The sequence below is a fragment of the Equus asinus genome, chromosome 8 (genome assembly GCF_041296235.1).
Source record: "Equus asinus isolate D_3611 breed Donkey chromosome 8, EquAss-T2T_v2, whole genome shotgun sequence".
NCBI classification, from domain to species: domain Eukaryota; kingdom Metazoa; phylum Chordata; class Mammalia; order Perissodactyla; family Equidae; genus Equus; species Equus asinus.
In genome coordinates this window covers 76,203,635-76,227,465 of record NC_091797.1, presented here as the reverse complement: position 1 = coordinate 76,227,465, position 23,831 = coordinate 76,203,635, and the positions used below count along the sequence as shown (strand labels likewise).

At 39.9% G+C, this 23,831-nt stretch overlaps 1 protein-coding gene across 17 annotated transcripts in view; it reads right to left on the bottom strand.

Annotated features, from left to right (window-relative positions):
* CLIP1 (CAP-Gly domain containing linker protein 1) overlaps positions 1-23,831 on the bottom strand; it is a 113,952-nt gene that overhangs the window by 76,087 nt on the left and 14,034 nt on the right. For 8 of the 17 annotated variants that reach the window (XM_070515945.1, XM_070515961.1, XM_070515957.1 and 5 more), the window contains 2 exons: positions 6,088-6,280; positions 3,426-3,997 (listed from right to left, as the gene is read on the bottom strand). In XM_070515945.1, the coding sequence (XP_070372046.1) occupies positions 3,426-3,997; positions 6,088-6,172 (657 nt within the window). In that variant the 5' untranslated portion in view covers positions 6,173-6,280. Of the gene's footprint in view, positions 1-3,425; positions 3,998-6,087; positions 6,281-7,532; positions 7,673-14,429; positions 14,575-14,864; positions 14,992-22,265; positions 22,995-23,831 lie in introns of those variants that run through there. The other 9 variants (XM_070515956.1, XM_070515947.1, XM_070515948.1 and 6 more) reach the window with 9 other exon arrangements.

Genomic DNA, 23,831 nt, shown 5'->3' with positions numbered 1-23,831 from the left:
GAACATCTGGAGTCTTCTCAACTTTGGGCCGTACAAAATGACAGATCCTTCTACTAGTAACTACTGTATCAGCAATCAAGGTAAGGAGAGGCCATGGTAAAGAACAGCTTCCTCAGAGCACCCCCCACCCAAAGAGAATCCAAGAAACTCCCTCAGCCAGATGATACACAAATGCCAAATGTAAGTGCAACGTCGCAACCAGACTCATAGATTCGGGGGTTCTAAGTCACTGGTAGGAGGATCTAGAAAAATAGAAGAAATCAAATTTTTAGAAAGAGCATACTTGTACACTGTTTGTGGGAACAAAAAATGGCTTTTTTGCTTTTAATTTGGCAATATCTATTACAATTTTAAATATTTATATACTCTTTGACTCAGAAATTTCATTTGTAGGGAAAAGGATGGAAACAAGCTAAATGTCTATGATTAGATTAGGTACTGAACTTCCAAACAGTGTGATACCAAATAGCAGCTTATTACTTTCATGGATAGTTGTATTTACTAGCACAGAAATGCCCCAAATCTATCAAAGTATATTGTGAAATGGTGTATATATAATATGACCCCACTATGTGTGTTTTAAGTTTACACGCTATCGAGAAATCTCACAAACATAACGTTGAACAAATGAAGAAAGACACAAAAAAATACATACTGGATGAATTGTACTTATTTAAGGTTCAAACACAAGCAAAATAAATCTTATGCATAGAGATATTTTTAAATTATCAGGCAGACTTTTTTTTTTCCAGTATCCAGAAGACTTACAGATTTACAGTATAAGATTCTCAGTGTAAGATCCCTGGGAGCAGCTCATAGAAAGAGAAAGCTTGTCACTTAAAAATAAAAGGCTAGGGGCTGGCCCAGTGGCGCAGCAGTTAAGTGCACACGTTTCGCTTCAGCGGCCCAGGGTTCGCCGGTTCAGATCCCAGGTGCAGACATGGCACCGCTTGGCAAGCCATGCTGTGGTAGGTATCCCACATATAAACTAGAGGAAGATGGACACGGTGTTAGCTCAGGGCCAGTCTTCCTCAGCAAAAAAAGCAGAGGATTGGCGGCAGATGTTAGCTCAGGGCTAAACTTCCTCAAAAATAAATAAAAGGCTAAAAAGTCTCCTTCTCATATATGGTCATAAGCTAAGAATTCATAAGCTAAGAATTCATAAGCTAAGAATTCATCATACAGCTTACAATTCAGACACAGAGACAACCATGTTGAAACAGAACAGCTAGGTTTCTCAAGAACCTGACATCACATCCTTGAAGTCCCAAATATACCCAAAAACGCAGCAAGACCATCTCAAAAACATTCAAGAGTGATTAGTTACCCCAGGGATTCCTAGTCTGGAAAGAGGTATGTCTCTGAAAGTCAAGTGACCACAGCAACAACCCAAAGAAGCTCATCACATAGGACAGACCAAAGCAATCTTCAACTAGTAAGATCCATATCATATTGATGAGGACAAATGGCGACAAAGAAGCCAGAGAGAGAGATGCGAAGGACACAACTGGGTTTGTTATAAGCAACTCTGACTCACTGTCCTCAAGGATCCAGATATTACCAAAATCAGCACAGCTCACAGTACAGCTGATTCATCCCAATGGTGACTAGAAGCGTAGGTGGGGGGAGAGGTGACGAGGGGAAGCCTCTCCAAGCCCTGACTGCCTTCCTCAAGACATCAGTGCCTGACACCTGCATATCTCAGAAGCTCCTATCTTTGGATCTTACAGAGATCAATGGCTGAACATCACACCTAATGCAGAAACCCCCTTTCCTGCTCTTCCTGCCATCAGAGGAAGAACTGAAGTAATATAGGGCAAGGTGCATGGAGAAGGCAGGCTGAACTCTGCCCTCTCTGCACGAGTTCAGCACGGCAGGAACCATGAGGGCACTGTGGGGGTACTGGGAAAATTCTAGACCAATCCTCACATAACAAGGATCTAATGATCTTACTTCCCTTAGGATTTTACATTTCTAAATCTAATTTCCTTAATAAATTAATTTTGAAGTAAACGTCTTAAATTTCTAAGTCAAAGATTTCTATTGAACAGGGCAGCATGTTAAAGCAGAAACAACAGAAACTGAGAACAAGAAGACAGTGATGTATGTACACATAGCTATATGGCCTGAGGCAAAAAAACCTTTTTTGCGGGGCCGTGGCCAAGTTGTTAAGTTCACAGGCTCTGCTTCAGTGGCCCAGGGCTTCACCAGTTCGAATCCTGGGCGCGGCCACAGCACCACTCATCAAGCCATGCTGAGGCGGCATCCCACATGCCACAACTAGAAGGACCCACAACTAAAAATACACAACTATGTACCGGGGGGCTTTGGGAGAAAAATTAAATCTTAAAAAAAAAAAACAAAAAACCTTTGTTGCAACAAAAGAGCAGTTGTGCCAAATTCAAAATTGGTATAGCAAGTGAGTATTAGCTAAACAAACAAGATATAAATTAAGCGGCATAGTACTGAAATGCTGTCTTAAGAATGCTCTGAAAGCAAAGTTCTGAAGCATCAAACTTTGAAATTCATGATTATTGTAGTTGGAGAGAACCTACTGACCTTGAAACTAAGGGATCCAGCAGGAAGCCCTTGAAAGTAACAGGCATTCAAGGGCTCCCACAGTTATGTGCAGCCTCCTGGATTCATGATGCTACGAGACTGCAGACAGAAATCCCAAGCTCTAACTCTAAAACCTGCATGAACTCACTATAGTGACTGCAGGTAGTCACTGCATTTCTCTGGGCTAAAGCTTCTTTATCTGTAAGATAACAAAATCATACAGAATACTTCCAAATGTAAAATCATACTCTCGATCATCAGCTCTACACAACAGGTTCTCAAGTAAAAATACCTAAATTTAAACTGCAGATACACCACTCTTCAGGTTGCAAAACTTGGACAAGTGACCACTTTCGAGAGCCTCCATTTCCGTATCAGTTCTATGGGGGTTTCTCCGTAACACTGTTGACACATTAAATAAGACACATGGTACACTCTTAGGACCAACAGCTATTCTGTTTTCCTATTATATTACTGGAAGCCACCAGGTCCAAGGGAATTTTACAGCTGTTGAACAGATAGAAGGAAACTGAAAGAGCACAGGGTTAAAGATTTCCGAAAAACTTCATGCCTTGAACTGAACTGTCTAAAGTGCTGAAAGAGTGAAATAGTAAAGCTTTAAATTTTCATCAATGAGAAAAATTGCTACCATTGCAAACCTCTGTTCATACCATGTTCAAACTACATAGCCAGTTTCTACTTTATTCCATGTTTACACATACACTGAGCAACTAGAAAAACTGATTCTCTATAAATGAGTGGTCATCTCTCCAGAACAGACTCTGAGCCTGTATGTATTTGAATCACTCATCAGTGATTATATCTCAGAGTTCAACATAATGACCTTAGAAGGTTTCTGGACTCACCAGTACTCTGTCTCCAATTTTGAGCTCTCTTTCTCCTTTCTTGATTGAGCCAGCCTCCGAAAGGTTGGAGATAGATTCACTGGCAGTTTTCGTAAGGTTGCTGATCTGAGATGTAGCTGAAGGTTCCTTTGGTGCTGGCTGGGATGATTTATGGGGAATATTTGAGGGCGTGGCTGAGGTGGAGGACATCATGCTGGCTGCAGAAGTGGACAAAGGCGAAGTTGCTCTGGAAGCATGAGTTGTCTGCAGGCCGTTAGCTTCATCTTCTGCCTGCACCTTCCTTGTCAACTTTGAAGGTCGGGTGAATATGCCCTTTAAAGGCTCACACTGGAAATACCGAACTCCTGCCACTGAACCATCATTCTTGCCTATGGGTTCATCTAAAACAATCCCGGCCCACTGGCCTGGTGCAAACTGGGTTTCTCCCAGAAACTGGATAAACCCAGGCTTATTTCCATTCACCCAAACTCGCTCCCCAACTCGAAAGTCATCCACGAACTCTTCTTGTGTCTCAGAAGATGGACTGCTGGATGCTTTTTCACTGGATATTACTTTTTCTACTGGAGCTGCAACTGAAAACAGAAGCAAGGATCAGAAGAGACTCCATTTCACATTTAAGCAGCTAACACCTAACTTAAAACAAAATAAACCAGAGAAAGCCAAAAACAACAAGAGCAGCCACGACTCCTCGAGAGACGTTCTGTTTTTCCTTCTTCTTTCTTCTCTTTTTCTTTAGCAAGGAGGCAAAAAGTATTTGATCCATCACTACCATTTTCAATGCTGTTGAAACTCCATGAGCTGGTGAGATTTAATTCTTATTTGCAGTTAAGATTGGAAGAAGTCAAAATGAAAAAAACTAGTCCTTTTCTCAGAGTTTCTAATATAAGTCTGATTTCATTCTTTACTCCACCCCTGACCCTGCACATCATGAGCAAATACCCATTCAGATCCACTGAGATGGCCTCTATTGCCACATTTGAGTGGTCAATAAAAGCTGACAAGACCTGGACCATCTAACCACAGATTCACAATTAGGCTTGATGGAAGAGGGGATTCAGTGCTGCAGGCCCTACCATCAGCATCCTAAGACTACCAAATAAACCCTGTTCCTTTGCTAGCAGAAATGGAAATCACAGCAAGGAAAAAAAGATAGCATCTGGTCAAACTCCCTGTTAAGGTAAGACGACTTTGTGCAATCTCTACTCTATGGTAAAGACAGAGTTAAATTTTGCCAGAAATGTGATATTTACACTGGAAATGCATTCATGCATTCACCCAGAAAGGATGTATTAAACATTTAGTGTGAATTGGCAAAGAAAGCCCACATTCTTAGTTGCTCTACCATTTACTAGACATATCGTGATCTTAGGATGTTACACGACCTCTCTGAGTAGAATTCCTTTATCTGTAAGGGGAAAGTATTATCTATCTTGAGGGTTTTTAAATGAGATAATGTATTTATTCATGCTGCACACATTTTTTGAGCTCCTACCACTCAGGAACTAGTCCCAGGCATTGCTCTTTGTTGGAGACAAAGCAGGACAGCACAGTCCATACCCTTATAGAGCTCAGAGTCTAAAGGTGGGGAGAAAGTCAGTCAAGAGACACACCCGGTGATTTCAGGTGGTCTAAGTGTTGTGGAGGAGACAGTTCCCTTGGGCAGAGCAGTCAGGAAGGGTCTCCTGGAGGAGGTGACACTTGTCCGGCCTAAGGCCTGATCAACAGACAGAGCCAACGATGAAGCAGAGTGGTCTAGCCAGACTAGAGATGGTGCTGAACATCTCTTTACCCCACACAGAAAGGGAAACTGTGGAGTTTCCACATGTGGAAGTTTTTTTGTTTTGTTTTTAGAAGAAGAGTAAACACTCTGAGAACAAATAATAACCTGCCAAGGACAGGGTCAGCCCATTTGGTTTTTCAGAGTCTGTTCTAACTTTGTACATCTTCTTCACAGGATGCTTTAAGCATGAATTTCTGAAAAACAATCTTTATAAAAGCGCCTCAAATTCCTTGACAATTATTTCCTTTTAAGCATATAAGTTTTAGTATTAATAAGCTGCCTTACTCTTAAAAAAAAAATCGAATGTGTGCCAAGTACTGTTGGGGAAGAGATGGAAAACACATGAGGAATAGGTTGCTGAAGATGATGAAGGGGCTGGGTTCATCTGGAGAATGGGGAAGCGTTCCCTCATGAGTCAGACTTGAACCATGGCACCACCTGCTCCATTGACGCCAATGGCCGACTCTCAGGTCAATTAGTGTCAATAAATTTTTTAAGCCAGACTAGTCTTTTTTTTCTCTACATGTCCCTAAACCCCAAGGAGAAAGGTCCTGATGAGTTCAGGAAAATACATGGGGTAAAAACCGAAAGAAATACCTTAACACTGTAGGGATCAAATACTGAAGTTACTAAACTTGACAATTATTTTAGGACCTTACACTAAATCAACTAAGTTAAATTAAAAAGATAACCTACAAAAAAGTAAACTCTTCATTGACTAAGACTTCTATATGTAAAAATCTATGTCTTTTAATTAAAACTTTTCCAAATATTTTTAAGAATATGAAGTTTTTTTAAGATGGTCTTTTTAAAGTTTTCAGGTTAAAGTCTTCAAATAGCAGTATAATTTATTTGTTATTAAGGAAAAACACAAAGCACTACCGGCAGCTGGCGTCTTCAAGGTTGTGCTCCCAGGCTTAAGGATCTTGGTAGGGGCCTTAAGCCCACTTGGTTTCAGCAAACTCATTGTCTCAGTTTCTCAGAGCTGTTTTCCTTTGCCTGTTGCCACTATCTTTCCCAAACCATTGATACAACTGTGGGTGTTTCTATGGTGAAGTCAGTCTCTGGGTTAAATCTGCAAATAGAAAAATATAAAAAGAGTTTAGAATCTACAGGAGAAAGAAAGTAGAAACAACAGTTATTATTAAAGTAGCTTTCAGGGCCAGCCCAATGGCCAAGTGGTTAAGTTTGCGCGCTCCGCTTCGGTGGCCCAGGGTGTTTCGCTGGTTCAGATCCTGGGCACAGACATGGCACCACTCATCAGGCCATGCTGAGGCAGCGTCCCACATGCCACAACTAGAAGGATCCACAACTAAAAATATACAACTATGTACTGGGGGGCTTTGGGGAGAAAAAGGAAAAAAATAAATAATAAAAAATAAAAGTAGTTTTCACAGACTAAAGTTTCCCTTATATATGATAATAAACCATCTCCACACTGAACTTAGGTACTTAGAAAACTTTACATATTAAAAACAACAGGGGGCCAGCCACATGGCCGAGTAGTTCAAGTTCTGCATGCTCTGCTTTAGTAGCCCAGGTTCGCAGGTTTGGATCCCAGGCACAGACCTCCTCCCCTCATCAGCCATGCTGTGGCAGCATCCCACATACAGAGTAGAGGAAGACTGGCACAGAGGTCAGCTCAGAGCTAATCTTCCTCAAGCAATAAAAAGAGGAAGATTGGCAATGGATGGTAGCTCAGGGCCAATTTCCTCACCAAAAAAACCCAAAATAGAACAAAACATGAAGATGCTGCTCAAATGGATTTAAAAGCAATTTACTATTCTAAAGACAAGTAGCTAAGACTAGCAATCTATTTACTTTTTTTCATAGTATCTAATAACACCAGCTCTGTATAGTGCCTAAAAAACCACACAATCCATAGAAGCGGGTCCAGAAACAATGTGCATCTAACTTAATGGGAGGAAGAGAAAGGAGTTTTCAGTTCCTACTTCATACACTTCTATATTGCTTAAGTTTTATAACCACAAGCCTATATTAACTGTGCATTTTTTTAAATCCACAGAATTATGCAATACTCAATATAAAATCATATGAATGTTAAACTAGAGAAGAGCTCAAACTCCATAAGAAAAAGCCATATCTGGTAAGTGCTGAAAGAAAATTATCTTTGTTTTGTCTACAGAAACACAATAAACTTCTGATTTACTCAAGACCAGGTATGAATCTATAATTTCTGGGCTCAAGCAAAATAGTATCCTGTCATATTCTTTTTAAGTGAGGAGGAAGACCTTGGGATTTTAGCATATGATAAGATATTTCTAGACATAAAAACAGAACAATTCAAAGAGAAAAATGCCATTTACTGACTCTCTCAAATGACTGTGTTTGCATTTTTCTCCACTAGTACAGCCGGGATGGTGAAGCACAGACCTCACTCTCACCCTCTCTTAAGAGCAATGCCAAGCATCAGCAAACGATCTGGCCAGGGTTGACAGAGGAGCCTGCTATGGTCCCTGTAGTGGGTTGATCAGTGGCCTCCCCAAACATATATCCATCTGGAACCTGCAAATGTGAGAATGTGACCTTATTCGGAAAAAGAGTCTTTGCAGATGTAAATCAGTTAAGGATCTTGAGATGAGATCATCTTGGATTACCTGGGCAGGCCCTAAATCCAATGACAAGTGTCCTTATTAGAAGAGGAGAACACACAGAGGAGAGGCCATGTCAAGATGGAGGCAGAGGCTGCAGTGATGTGTCTAAAGGTGAAACTAGGAGAGAGGATGAGACGGATTCTCTCAGAGCTCCAGAGAGAACCAATCCCACTGGCCTCTTGCTTTTGGGCCTCTGGCCTCCAGAATTGCGAGAGAACAAACTTCTGCTGTTTTAAGCCACCCAGTTTGTGGTAATTCGTTATGGCAGCCCTAGCAAACGAATACAGCCACGTAAGTTTTTCTACTCAAAGATAATCAGACTGAACGGAAACCAAACCAAGACAGTTGCCTCATTATACTCACTCTGCAGGCTCCCCACAGTTCCTAAGAGGGTCCAAGCACCTTTTTTTTTTAAAGGTTTTATTTTTCCTTTTTCTCCCCAAAGCCCCTTGGTACATAGTGGTATATTGTAGTTGTGGGTCCTTCTAGTTGCACCATGTGGGACACCGCCTCAGCATGGCCTTTTGAGCAGTGCCACGTCCGTGCCCAGGATCTGAACCGGTGAAACCCTGGGCCACTGAAGCGGAGCACACGAACTTAACCACTCGGCCACAGAGCCGGCCCCCAAGCACCTTTTAAACAAGGTGTTTAAAAAAATGCCAAAGGTAAACTGCGTGGTCTAGGGGAAGATTGTGATTAGCAGAGAAAGAACTGCTGTGTACTTGAAGACAGTAGTTGCCAATCCTGACTATTAATATACTGCTGACTACTACCACCATCATTATCACTGCCGTGATGGGGGCAGTGGGTGTGGGAGTCTGTGTGCCAGGTCAAGTGGTTCTGATCCAGAGTCAGGTTTGAAACCACTTGCTTTACTGTCAGACCCTCACCATACACAGCCTGTAAGTTGCAAGCAAAATTACTTGCTCTTGCTACTGCCTTAGACAGATGGAAGGGACTGGCTGAGTCCCCTCTAAACTCAGCTGAGAAAAGCTATTTACATGTCCAAAAAGTTTGAGGATGGGGATAGGCTAAGCACAGAAATTACCGTGGGGTCTTGTAATGTCTCGCCTACTCTTCACTCTGCTCCAACACCATAAAGTGACAAGGGTCAGGTAGGTAAGAAGAGAACAGACAGAGGGGGGCACAATAGTCCTGGAAAAGCTATTACGAGGGCAAGAAGAGAGGATGAAGTATTCCTTAAAATATTTCACTGCGAATTCTTGGGCTCAGGTCAAGCACTCCTCCCTAAAGAGAAATTTTGAAAACTACCACAATAAGCAACTAGGCAAGCCTCAGCCAGTTTCAAACCTAAGCACACAAAAATCTGACCATCTAAAAGCCTCAGCCTAAGAAACAGAGGCAAGTGCTTATTAGGAACCTAAGAATGGTCACAAACTCAAAATCTATGACTTCTGTTGTCTAATCTTCCTGCTTCAGGCTCTCAGTCCATCTGAGTTACTTGAATCCGAAAGCAGGGAACTGTGACCAAGATTTAATGAAGGAGAAAAGTCTAGTTTGTCTCAGTAAAAGAATTAGGAGAAACAACACCAATGTTGGTTTTCTAAATCTTCCAATTTAAGATTCTTCTTCATGCATTATTAATGAATGGCATGTCAGGCTTGCTCTAAAAAATCAATTCACTGAGAAACAAAAGATCAAAGTCTTGGTCATGGTTACCCACAAAATGTAATGACCAAGAAACAACATTTCTGCATAATGTTTCAAGGTCAGTGAATGTTACGTTGAAACTAATCAATTCCAAAATACACGTAAAAGAAAAAAAAGATGTTCTCGCCTCACTATACACTGAGCATATTTTAATTTTTGATGCTTGTGCTCACGGAATCAAGAGTTTTGGACCTCAAATAAGACAAACTACCCTTCTTCCTCCCCCTTTTCAAAATGTAAGGACCATAACACACAAGGTTATAATTTAGAAATACTTCTTATGCATATTATTATCCCATTTGAGCCTTTCAATACTATGGATTAGCTACAATTATTCTTTGTCCTTAAGCGAAGGAACATCTCAGAAATTAACACGTGTATTTCCTCATCTGTTAAATGACCTGCTGCCTAAAGTCATCTGGCCAAGAAGCAGAAATGCGAATACAAGCGTGACTCCAGAGACCAAGTTCTTTCCACTAAATCTAACATTCAAACTTGGAGAGACCACACACCACAATCCAAAACATTAGTGCTAGTATCACTAAAATGAACTGCATTTGTGCAGCACCAAGAGTTCACAAAGCGCAAATACAGAACTGCCTTGAGTCTCAAAATCACTGTGAAGGTAGGTGAATGATTACCATCATGCCCAGTCATGGACTATGAGAAAGGTCTGAGAGGTTAAGTGGCTTTCCCAAGGTCACTCAGTTAAAGAAGTGGTGGCACTTTGGGGAGCCAGTGCTTTGCCTAATAGATGAGCTCTCTGAAGGAAACCTTCCCACAAGATGGTCATTCATTCATTCAACAAATATTTCCTGAGAAACTACTATGCAAAAGATACTTCCATTTTCTTATCACCCAGTGGGGAAACAGGAGGGAGAACCCTCTGGGAGGCTGAGAGAGAGAGTTGAACACACAAAATATCTGTCTTTGAGCAAAGAAACAGGAGCTTATTAGGGAAACATAGTAAGAAAGCCAAGCAGCCCAAAGTATATGTGAGGTTTGTGGTCACGAATTTAAAGTGAAACCAGTCTCCCCTCATTCTCACTCTGATAACAAGCTTCTGCTCAAGCACAGGTACAAGAAAAGTAGGTAGCAAAGTTCAACCACATCAAAATTTTGGCAATTAAATTAAATGGAAGGGAAAAACAAGGGAGCTGATGGCAATTTTAAAGGAGTGTTTTAAAGGAGTGATTGAAATGGGCCAGGAATCTGAGATGGGTAAAAAGGGAAGATAGAGCAGGTCTGATGGCAAGAAAGTGGTGAGGTCAAGGAATGAGAGGCCTCAACAGGATGAAGGACTGCTACAGTGAGGACTCTGGATATTCACATGTGCATACAAATCTCCTAGGATCTTGTTAAGCTGCAGATTCTAACTCAGTAGGGCTGGCGTGGGGCCTCAGATTCTGCTTTCTAACAGTCCCAGGAGTGATTAACGCCGCCATTTTGAGGACATCCCTTTCCTTTTAGTAGCAAGGGGTTGACGGATAAGAGGTGGTGGTTAGAGTGAGAAGCGTGAAGGCTCTGACTATGGGGATGGAACTCAGAGGCCTGGGCACTGAAGGGGTTACTGGTAGGACTTTGGGAACCTACAAATAAAGGGAGTGGTAGTGGAGATGTTGATGGCCAGGAGGAAGCAGAAGTTAAAAGGAATGAAGGAAAGAGACTGAGGTCAGTGGATATCAGCCACAGGAAGGATGTCAGGTCATAGAACTTCAGAGGAGCTGGCATTTTTGAAGACCTGAGCAGTACTCTAAAGCATCGAACAATGTTGTCACCTCCACACTCTCCTGGCTCTGAGGTAGAACCTTGAGAGGGCTGCAGGCAAAATAGTGTCTTCAAGGGCCAGCCAAGTTCTAGATAAGGCAAGAAGGGAAGGAGAATGTTCAGAGAAGAGGTTGGTGATACAGAGAGAAGAGGTTGGTGATACAGAGAGAAGACTGATAATCACCAACTTGAATTGCAGAAGGCAGAGTTAAAGAGTTTGGGAAGACAAGAAGGAGTAAAGAACTGGGCTCAATTAGCAGATGAAACCAGCAGTACGGGGATGAATAGTTAAGTATAAAATTATCTGTCCTATATCATAATTAAGAGGTAGTATACTAAAAAAAGTGCATTTATGAAGCAACCAAAACATAATGAACCTAAAATCTAACAAAAAACAATGCTGTTTTGTAATAATCAGTTATAAAAACCACATTGAAATCCAACATAATGGTAATGTTCAATTTTTTGAGTTGGGCAGGGTGTATACGGGTATTTGTTTCATTGTTCATTATGTACATACAAATTCCTGGGGATCTTGTTAAACGGCAGATTTATATACTGCATACACACACTTATTTCATACGTATAAAAATTATTTAACATGAAAACACACCAAAATGAAGAAAGGTGGTATGTAACTAAAAAGTATAACCCAAGAAGTCTTGAAAAAGGGAGTTAAAAGAAAATGTTTATTTTACGTACACTGAAAAAATGTTCTCTGGAAAAAAAATATAAAGTCTATGGAACAGGTACATTCCTGTTATGAAAAAGGGTGAGTCAAATTTGCAAAGCTGGATGAAAATCGGCATTAAGGACACTGGAGACAATGCTCCAAAATTCTGTGCTCAGATTATGGTTTAGGTTTCCAAGAGTGACCAAAGAGAATGCTGTCTTTTGGCATTTCTCTCATTATAAATACACAAAGTCATATTTTATAAAGTGCAATCTCTAAATTTGTTAGTATGATTCAGGAGTCTAGTCTCTGGGTAAAGGGGTAAAAAGAAAAAAGTTTCTGAGCTTATGAAAGCTGAGGGTACGGTCTCTAAAGCAGGAGTGACGCAGAGGTACCTTGTCCTGCCCATCCTGACTTTCACTACTATCACACAGTGGTTCTCAAAGCGTGGTCCATGTGCTCCCAAGACGCTTGCAGGGAGGCAAAACTGATTTCATAATATTACTAAGACGGTATTTGCCTTTTTCTACTATGTTGACATTGACACTCGCGGTACAAAAGCAACAGCAGGTAAAAACTGTAGGTGCTAGATCAAGGCAATGGAAGCTTGTATTCTCTGCCACCAGTACTTGCAGGAAAAAAAAAAAAAAGCCACTTTCACACAATAATGTGATGAAGCACTTGATGAAGCAGAAAAACGAATAATTTTACTAAATTTCAACCATGAATACACACCTTTTTAACACCCTGAGTACCAAAATGGGAAACACACGTGAAGCACTTCTGCGCGCCGTGGACCGGGACCGTCTCAAAGACAAGCAAACGTGTGACTGCAGGCTCAGACAACCACTGTGTCCATGGAACACCATTTTCACTTGAAAAAATTACTAACTATGGTTACTTAGACTTGGGTATCCAGCAGACATTTTCCTGAAAATGAACTATGTGAGCCTGTCACTTTAAGGAAAACAACTATTTGTTAACAATGATAAAATCTAAGCTTTCAAGAGAAAATGAGAATTTTGGAAAACATATCCTCCACTGTGAGCTTGAAGCTTCTCAATGCTAAAGACTTTTCTGATGAGATTAATGATATTAACAAATGCAGTTTTTGATACTGTATAATGAAATGTGCCAGTATTTGGAATATCTCATAACTCGGTGAATCAACATTTCCCAACTAATGGTGCATAATGTTACAAAAGCATTCATGGCTAAAGGATTCATTCAAAGCACAAATTAGAACAACGGATTTTTATGTAACAATAAAAGTTCATTCATATAGTTTCAGATTCCACCTTCAAGAAATAACCAGCTACCAAGTCTTTAAGTAGTAGCAAAGAAGAAAATCCATAATTCTGAAAATGCTCTTAAAAATACTCTTTTCCCTTCCTTTCCTATTCATCTGTGTGAGGCCAATTTTCTTCACGTACTTCAACCAAAACAATGTATCCCTAGAGAGGAAAGGCAGCACTTGTCTTCTGCTAAAGCCAGACATTACGGAGATTTGCAAAAATGTAAAGCAAGGCCATCTTCTCATTAAATTTTTTATTTTAGAAAATATTCTTCATTAAAAATTTATGTAACACATAATGGGTTTATTATAATTTCTGATGAACTAATAAATACTTTCCGTTTTAATTTCTAATATGGTAAACATCAACAGATAAAACCTACATAAACAAAAGCTCTTTGGAGACCTCAATAATTTGTAAGACTCTAAAGGGGTCCTGAGGAAAAAAGTTTGAGAATTGCTGCTATATTAATTTTTCTTTACATTTTGAGTCACAAAGGTTTAAAACTCCCATTTCATAAGGGCTTCCAGAAGCATGTACTTCTAGTTCAGATATTTATAGATTTGGATGCACTGTAAATCTATAGATTTATAGATTTAGCAAACACAGTATTTACTACTGTATTACCATTGTTACAGCATTGTGCTAGGGGTTGAGTGACATAAGAAGCCTGAATTTACAATCTGTGGAAAGACCAGAGGTCTGTACATAAAGCAACAAAAACACAATTATGCATTAACATTGGGGGTATTTCTACATGTAAAACAGGCATTTCTCTAAGCCAGTTATCAGATGGACTGGTGCTCTACTCAGTGGTTCTCAAAATGGGTAGCAGCATCCACATCACCTGGGAACCTGTTAGAAGTGCAAATTAGCAGGGTCCCTCCCCAAACCTACTGAAACAAAATCTGGGGGTGGGCCCAGCTATCTGTATTCAAGTCCTTCTGGTGATTCTGATGCTGAAGTTTGAGAACCACTGCTAAACGACTGATAAGAAAAGTTTCCTGAGGTTCATTTTCTCAATTACATGCACACGAATCACCCACATGACTGATTTCCCAAATACCACTACAGAAGCCTTGGCGCTTTCACCCCTCTATGCTTTTGTTTCAGCTTGTTCATTTGGCCTTGAACACCCTTTCCAAGTCTAGTTATCTTGATCTGCTGAAACCTTACTCAAGGGCAAACGCAGGCATCACTCACCCTCCCCACAAAACCTTCTGCAATCCTCTCCGATGAAAACGTGTCCATCACTCAATTTCCCACGGTACTGAGTCTGTACCTCTTTTCTGGCACCTGGCACACTGCACCGTGTGTAGTCTATAGATCCCACCAGACTATAAATGCCCTGAGGGGAGAAACTGTCTTTTAGTCATCGTTATATTCCCCACAGTACTTTATAAACAATGCGCACTAAATAAAATGAATGAGATAAAAAGTCTCCATTGTTTAAATGACTCTACAAACTAGCTGGGGTGTATCCAGTATTTTTAAAAGTTATATACTTGGTACTTGCTACAGGTGACAGAAAAATATATGACACAGCCCTAAGCTCAAGGAATTTATAAGGTAGTTGGGGAGGGAAGACCCATACATATGAAAAATAACTAAGAATGTGATGCAACTTATGAGAAATACCTGAAAGTGTTTTGGAAGATGGGAGGATGGACTCGGGCAGAAAGAAAAGGCTTCAGGGGCGAGGCAGGATTTGAGCAGGGCTCAGGGAAAAGTAACAGCGTTGTGCAGGTGTTGGAAGTCAGGATTTCTAAAAAGGCAGACAGAAAAGATTTCAGGGAAGGAGATGAGAAGGAAAGGAATAAAGCGTGTGAATAAGACAATGAGGAGCTCAGTTTGGCTAACATCAGAAGATTTTTGTAAGAAATCAACTTAGAAAAGTAGACTGAAAGAAGACTAAAGAATCTTAAAGCTCCACCTAAGACCTTTGCTGTGATCTGTTTTTACTTGTCTTACACCTCAAAGGAAAAGCCTCTTTTACTTCAAGATTCTACCGGTACAAAATGAAAGACATCTAGAGTTTCTCCTTTAAGCCTATTATTTATTTTATTTGCTCGTTTCCGTTATCTTAACCTAACCACCATCATCAAGTAAAGATTTAAACCAAAGGTTGGCATTCAAGTCTTCACTCCCTCCAGGTAACAGTATTCATGGGGGCTACAGGGCAGGTCTTAAATTTCAGGGAAGAAGAGCCATGAGCATCAAAAGTTGATGATTAAACTGTAAATACAAAGGAAGGTTCTCATCTAAAACCCTTTGGATAACACTTTAGCAAGGATAAACTGGAGCCCTCTAAAGATTAGATAGCACTGAACACAAATGACAAATTCCAGGCTTTTCTCCTACTCTGTGCACAACGGGAGGGTAGGGGGACCAGATATTCCATGACCTACTCTGCCTTGATAACTTTTGGTCTCTTATCATAAACTTATCATAAACTGCTCACCCCAGTCTTCAAGTTAGGCTGAAAGGCAAATATTCTAGATCTACACTCTCCAATATGGTAGCCACTAAGCCACATGCACTGTTTAAATTCTTTTAAAATAAAATTAAAAATTCAGTTCTTCAGTCACAGCAGCCACTTTTCGAGTGCTCAAAAGCCACAGTGCAACATGTAGAATAATTTCCATTATCACAGAAAGTTCTACTGGACAGCACTGTTCTAGAACCTCCTCCATCCAGGGACAATCTACTTGCCAAATGAACAGTGTCCTTCAAAGTGATCACCTGAGGAAACCGTAAGTTTATTTAAATAATACTGCTTTGGTCAAAATGTTTTTTAACTCCTCTTTCAGAGGCAGTTTATAAATTGCCCTTTAGTGGTGACCCAAGATGGCAGTGACCATCTCAATCTCTCAAAGGTCTTCATTAGACTTGCCTCTAAAACACTACTAGCTGTCTCCATAATGTGAATCAAAAATACAATGACGTGTAACTATTGAACACAGCAAAAATTTATCCAAGACACATAGGGTAATTCCAAGAGTTCCAAAAATTATTAACGGCAGTATCACTGTAATAAATGAATGACACCTCTCTAGATGAAAGAATTTAAGATCTGGTGTATTTTTTCCATTTATTTTTAAGTCAGTCACATTACTTTATAATCTTGCTTTCCAAACTATAAGGTTGCAACATATACTATACACTAACCCCCAGAATCCTATATTTACACCATTGATTGATGCCATAGTTATAATATTTTTTCAAGCCAAGAACCACTTGAAAAATGTTCTGAACAGTCAAAAATAGCTACTATATTGCTTGTACATTCTCAAACGGGAGAAGCAGGGACAGCGATCTACTTCCAAGCACCAACTGTACCAGGGAGAAGGGCTCCAGGCATGGATGGTTCAGTGGCACATCCTTTCTGACTCTCTTCCTTCTCATTAAAAGGTTTCTGCCTAAAAACAGGAAGTTTTGTTGCTAAACATCAACACTAGAGGAACAGTTTTTTGTGTTTTTTTTCTGTGTAAGCTACAGGATTATTTTAAGAGACAAAAAAGCGAGGCCTGAAATAAGCAAAAATTTTGAACTACATTAATATCCTAGTTTGTGATTTAACTCTGAGATCTGATTTAAATAACAAATTTAAAAGGGCAAGACATTTATTTCAGGGAAGCAAATAACCTTAGAAGACCTACCCTGTTCAGTATTTCCTAAACAGAAGTGTGCTTTATATGCCTTGAGAATGTTAGCTTTACTCAAAGTTAGGATTCCAGAAAGTAGCGCTATTCTCCTTCCACCCAACACAAACATGTGCTCCACCCTCTGGGAAGCTAAGGTTTGGGACACATTTGTCTAGTGTGTTAGATACTGGAAAACAGTAGCGTCTGGAGAGGCTTCAAGTGATTAGAACAATGCCAGTACATAGTATGCACCACAAATACTAGCCAGTTATTTCTAAGAATCCAACTGCCCCACTTTCCTCTCACATATAACCTCTTTCACTACACGTTACTTGAACAGGAAATTACATAAAAATCAGTCTTCCGTTCTAACAAACAAATTTTCTGAGGTTGGGAATACAGTTCAAGATGAGAGCCTTCTCAAAACATAGAACATATACTTACTACAGTTACTCCTAAGCAGTCCCCTAGAATATGCCTCATAAAGGGAAGAATATTGAAAACATGCAGATAAAGAAAACATTTATTTGTAGTAAAAAAACAATGGGTTAGTTATCAGGCTCTTGAAAGAAAAAAAAAAAAAGCACAACTGTAGTGATGAACCCCAAGTTTGGAGGTGAAGCCAGTGCCATCTAACACTTTATGCAAAGCACAAAGAGCCGTCAACTGTTCCAGCTGCCCCAGGAAACCACCAGAGTTCATTTCAAGATGCCTGAGGGATCATTCCCCATCTGCTAACAACCACTACCATTCAGACCCCATCTTGATACCCCTTCCATGAAAGAGAATGGGAATTCAAAAGACTCAATTCTGTTCTACCTGTCAAAGAATATATGAAAGCACAGTTCTATTTCTGAAAGCACAGAAATGAAATGAGATAATGAAATAATTACTTTAATTACTGACACTGATCTAAAGCAATTAAATACTGTCCCCATAGCTAAAATTAACCTTAAATTGGTAATTTCAAGTTTCTACAACATATATGTACAGGATGTCTCATTTCTAAAAGCTGTCTTAAATACATCCCAGTTAAAGACACACATTTGAAAGGGAACATACCTAGGAAATCCATAAAGGGCTCTTAGTTTCAAAGAAAGCAAATATTTTAAGACTATAGGTCATACATATTTAAGAAAATAGGGACACGTGACTGTTACAGAGGGGAAAAAATGGGGAACACATGGGACAATGCTTTAAAAAGAGCAGTCTAATGCATGTGTGGTAGCAGGGGGTATATGGGAAATCTCTGTATCTTCCACTCAATTTTGCTGTGAAACTAAAATTGCTCTAAAAAATAACGTCTATTAAAACAAAAAAAATTTTTTCAAGAAACAAAAAGAGCAATCTACTTCAAAAAGTGGATATTGAGTCTTTCCGATACTGACATGCTTTGTGGGGGGAAAAGCAGTAACGAAACAAAACAAAAAAATTTTGGCCACATAATCTCTTAACTCTAGAATCAAACTTAGGAGAATCCAGTATCTACTTAAATAAAAGATGGGATTGGGATAATTTATCAAGTGCTCATTCCTAGCACAGAGGAACACAGAGTTTTTGAAGTTTTTGTTTGTGAAAATTAATAAATGGAAACCTCATTTAAAATGGAGTCCAGGGGCCCGAAGAGGGAGCTGCCACACACTGTCACTTGAGGTCAATTACAGGAAAGATTGTCAATTAATAGACCCCAAGAAAAAGAAGTCCTCAACAGGAAGAATCATCAATTACAGACCCCAATAGGAAGAAACATACATTGCACCCCAAATAGAAATGGACCACACTAGCAACTCAGTCAATGAGAAACCATCACCACCCTGAACTCTTGCTCTTCTCCAATGGACTTCCATTCAAAACAACTCCTCCCAATTTCCTCCTTTTTCCCTATAAAATAATGGTCCTCTCCTTTGATTCTTGGACTTGCCTGTGGCTTTGGCTATAGCTTGCTTGTTCCGAACTGAAATTCTTTGCTGTTCCCCAGTAAATCCATTTTGCTGGTAAAATAACTGGGTTTTTTATTTTTTAGGTTAACAGTTTAAAGGAGGGCAATCCTTAAGAAAATTATATGTATTAACCCTTAGAGACCAGGTTTCTGGATATTTCTTCTTAATTGTGATACATCTGAATTTAGGCTTCTGGGTCATAAATAATTTATACTACTGATAACAAAGTCTAATCATTTCAGATTGTTACTTGCCTGGTGTGGTAGATATATTTTCCTAGAACAAAAATGCTATGTTTATTTGCAGGGAACAGGAAAACTGCTATCAAATCACCTAGTAAACAGAGCCACTGGTTGACCACACACAGTGACCCATTCACACAGTGAGACATTTCTGCTCTACTGCTCAGTCTTCTGTTTTTAAACGTCCTGCCAGAGGATATTTTAAAGCAATGATTTTCTTTTCATTATACAATCTTTTTCAGTAAAATATAGAGGGCCTAATGACAACTTCTTTACTTTTTATCTACAGAAGTTGCAGAAAAGTCAACCCAAATCTAGGAATGTGAGACAAACAGTACCTCATGATGACTGTAGAATTGGACCAGGCCTCAGCTCATATCCTGCCAGAAGTTGGGCAAACATTTTAAGTGACCTCGGCTGTGAGGTCATGATGATGACCTCATAAACAGGAATTCTGATGTTGGTCTGCCTCTAGGATGCAACCTCACCACTTTAAAGAAAAACCAGAAGGTTTGGTATCCCTGAATCTGGAGCTGATGACTCAGGAAATGCACCTTCTCCCAAGAAACTGTCCTCCCATCTAAGATTAGCAGCATCTTTCTCCACTACTGACCACTATAAGCAATGCAGGTAAGCAGGGAGAAGCACATCCACCCAAGTATTCAGCTCACCACGAAGAATGTATTTTTTACATTTTTCAAGTTTGCAAGTTAGTTCTGTTTCAAACTCCTTTTCTTAGTATTCCCTCCTGGAAAATTAAGCTATATTTAAGAATTCTGAAAGGTGAGTAGGAAGTAAATCATAAACTTAAAATGTTATTCCTGCCTTGCCATTCTAATATTTCTTTAACTTCACCAGCCTCAATATTTTCTACCAAGAAGAGGATTACAATGAGTAAGCAGAAAGTTCAGTTCAGAAACACCCAAAGTGTAAAGCCTCAGCAGAGCTCCAAACAGTGTATCTTTGCTAAGAAAAGGTAAAGTTGTCAGATTGTTGTTATTGTTGTTGTTTTCCCCTGCTTATGAGCTTCAGTTTGCAAGCCAGCACAGAATAAGAATTGGTGAAATTTTATTATTTCTAAGTGGTTAAAAATTATTGAATTGGGGGCCGGCCCCGTGGCCAAGTTCGCGTGCTCCGCTACGGTAGCCCAGGGTTTCTCTGGTTTGGATCCCGGGCGCAGACATGGTACCACTCATTAGGTCCCATGTACTACAACTAGAAGGACCCACAACTAAAATATACAACTATATACTGGGGGGATTTGGGGAGAAAAAGCAGAAAGAAAAAAAAAGGAGATTGGCAACAGTTGTTAGCTCAGGTGCCAATCTTAAGAAAAAAAATTGAATTGGAAGAAAATGTAGCAAAGGATTAATAATAATTATCTCCAGGTTATGGGATTATATTGGTAGTTTTTATACCATATTTGTGTCTTCTTGGGTTTCTCACATTTTATTTAATGAATAGGTATAATTTCATAAGCAGGAAAAAAATTTAATGATTTTGAGCCACAGTAAAATGCCTTCAACCAGAGAGTACTGAAGCAGACTCTACCGTGCAGCTTTCTACACAGGAACATAAATGCAGCACAAGGCCAGTACGAGGAGTGGATAAGCATGCAGAGTGGCTAGAGGTTCGCCAACCCTTTTTCTTTTTCTTCCTGGAGTTACAGACCCCACTTCCCAGCTCCCTTTGCAGATCAGTGTGACCATGTGATTGAGTTCTATGTGGGAGGTATGCCACTTCTAGGGCTAGCCCATAAAATGTTCCCATGTACAATCCCCCATCCTCTCAGCCCCTCCGACGGCTTGATGGAGACAAGCTGGGCAACCTCGAAAGCATAGATTGAGGAATGTGGGATCACAAGGTGGAAGAAGGCTGAATCCTGAATCACTTCTCCCCATTCCCCTATCAGGAAATACCCACTCTGGACTTTTCCATAACTGAAAATAAACTCGCATCCATTAAGGTCACCAAAATTAGTGGGGTTTCTTACAGCAGCTAGTTTTTCTTACCTAATAAAGATAAAAACTCTGCTTAGAGATTGGGAATCATCTCACCTAAATAAACTCTATGCACCTGAGATACAAGCTTCCTACCGCAAAAAGCACAATTACATGAATAATAAATAAAAGTATTGTATTTCCTTAAAAGCAAAAAGACATTTTACTGGCAAGAGCAAATTATGTCTAAATTACACACAAGTTTGATGACAGCATATTTAAACTTATATAAGACTGATGAGTTGATAACTGTTCAAGATAGGTGATGGTACCATTCTACTTTTGTGTCTGTCTGAAATTTCCGATAATAAAAAGTTTTATTATAGAAGCTATTTTAGTAAAATCCAAACACCACCTTCTGCCTCACCCCTCATAACCTAAAAAAAGCTTAAGCAATTTACAGAAATAAGAGGTTCCTCAAAACAAGCAGTTTCCAAAAACAAGCATGGTACAAATTATGTTCAAGTGAAAAGGAATAATATTCTTCATAATTCTTGTCTGATTTCTTAAGGTTTTGTTTAGGTTTTTTGTTTACTGTCATAAAAAAATTTGTGGCTTTAAAAAACAAACGTATAAAAAGGTTAGACTGGGTAATGAACACCTGGACTCTGTCCCAGCCGGATGACATTCAACAGTTACGTAACCCCTCCCAGACCTTAATATCCTGATCTATAACCTGAGGATACTGATTAAGTAAGATCTATTTCTAACTCCATCTTTTTGTGGCTCTACTGTTTAGATTCCAAATTGAAACTCCCTAAATGAAAGGGCAAGGATTCAAAAGTGAAAGTGATTCAAAGTGAGGCTCTCACTTTGCCAAAGAGTACTCTGCCATCAGTGAAGAAGAACCCACATCTGATAAGGTGGGCCTCTAACAGGTTCAGCATCTCCTGGCACCCTCCAGCAGGGCACTGTATTGTCTGAGGCAAATCACATCTCCACACTTGGTCTCAGTCCCTTTATAGTCTATTTCGCCCCATCAGCAAAACGAAAATAGTCCTTTATTTACCAAATCCGGAAAATCTGTTGGGAGGCAAAAGGAGAGCTGAAGAATCTCCAATGAATTTAATCTGCCAGGAGAGGGAGTTTAACTCTGGGCCTCCAGAGACAGGTTGCACGTACAGAAGAGGGGGCTTCTGGAAACCCAGGCTTCGGCTTAGCCCCGCTGGGTGACTGAGAGGAAATCCAGCAGTAGACGGGTTAAGTGACTTACCTGTAGAGAGCTGCACTCCGAGACGTCTGAGCTCCCTTCCAATTCTAAAACGTTAAAAGTCCGTGAACTTAATAACAGAAGGGACGTGGAAAGAAGTTCTGAGAGTAATGAAAAGGCTAGTTTGAAAGATGTTTCTGATGCTGATTTTCAAGTCAAGCTTGAGAGAAAAACTCAAATGTTGTGTTCTAATATCATACGCCTGAGTTTGGGAGGTTCATTCACAGCTTAATCCTGTCCCCTGAAGTCATGGTTATGTAAGTGTCTGTTGTATGCTGTGTCACTTGCTCTCCCCCACCCCCAACACAGGAGACACACTGAAACCTGAGCTCATCTGCTTCAGCCACTGAAAACACTTACACAATACTCTGGTGGCTTTCCAAATTGACTAGTATTTCCACTAAAGAAATGTAAGTTATTCAATTTTTCCCCCTCTTTCAATTTCATTCACATTCATATTTCTGTACATACAGAAAAGACTGAGAGAGACAAATAAAATTGACAAGCATTTACAGATTTTCTCCAATTCCTGCGTAAAACAAGGAAGGTCAAGTATTTCAACTTCACAGAAGACTATCAAAACCCAATTACTAAGCTGATAGGCCTGCCCGGGACCAATTTAAACACATCTCGCATGCCAGCTGAACTGAGCTTCAGGTCCTTTGATGGGAAGTGCACAGTCATGCCTCATCTCCCACATATGGGCTGTTTATACACCCAAGGCACACACTCCACTGCTGCATGCAGCACATTCCCATATATAAGGGCTTCGGGGGACACAGGAAATGACTCTAACAGAATACAAGCAGACGCATCACTCCTCGTGGGGTTTCTCCTGACTACTCTTCCTGCCCCATCTCTCCCTCCCCTGGACTACTCCAGCCACTGTGCAGTCTTCTATTATTGGACGATGAATCACACTCACTCGTGTTTTGTTTGCATAGCATGCTATGACTAAGTTCCTCATGGTCAGGGATGAAATTTGCCTTTGCCTCCAAAGGACCCAAGATAGCATGTGATATATAGTAAGAGTTCAAAACCCTTCTGAACTGACTCAACCTCAAAACAAGAACCCATAAAATGATGCAATTCTGTAATTTATACTTCACCCTCTAAGCATTTGCTGAAAACAACAGCATTAGAGGGTTTCCCAACTCTGGGGCCTCTTTTTAAAAGCAGGCCAATGAGGCTATGAGTAAACTGTTCGATTACCACCTCCAGTAGGTGGTACATAAGAGCTGTAAGACAAATTAGATCATTACCTTTGTTGACACTACTATACTTTCTAGCAGTGCTGTCCAATAGAAGTATAACGTGAGATATATGCATAACTTTGAATTTTCTAGCAAGCACATTTAAAAAATAAAATAGCTGAAACTAATAACATTTTATTTAACCCAGTAAATCCAAAATATTACTTCAAAATGTAATCAATATAAAAATTATTACTAAGCTACTTCACATTCTTTTTTTCATACTAGGTCTTTGAAATCTATTGTGTATTTTATACTTAATAGCACATAACAACTTGGACTTCGCACAGTTCAAGTGCTCAAAAGCCATCCGCGG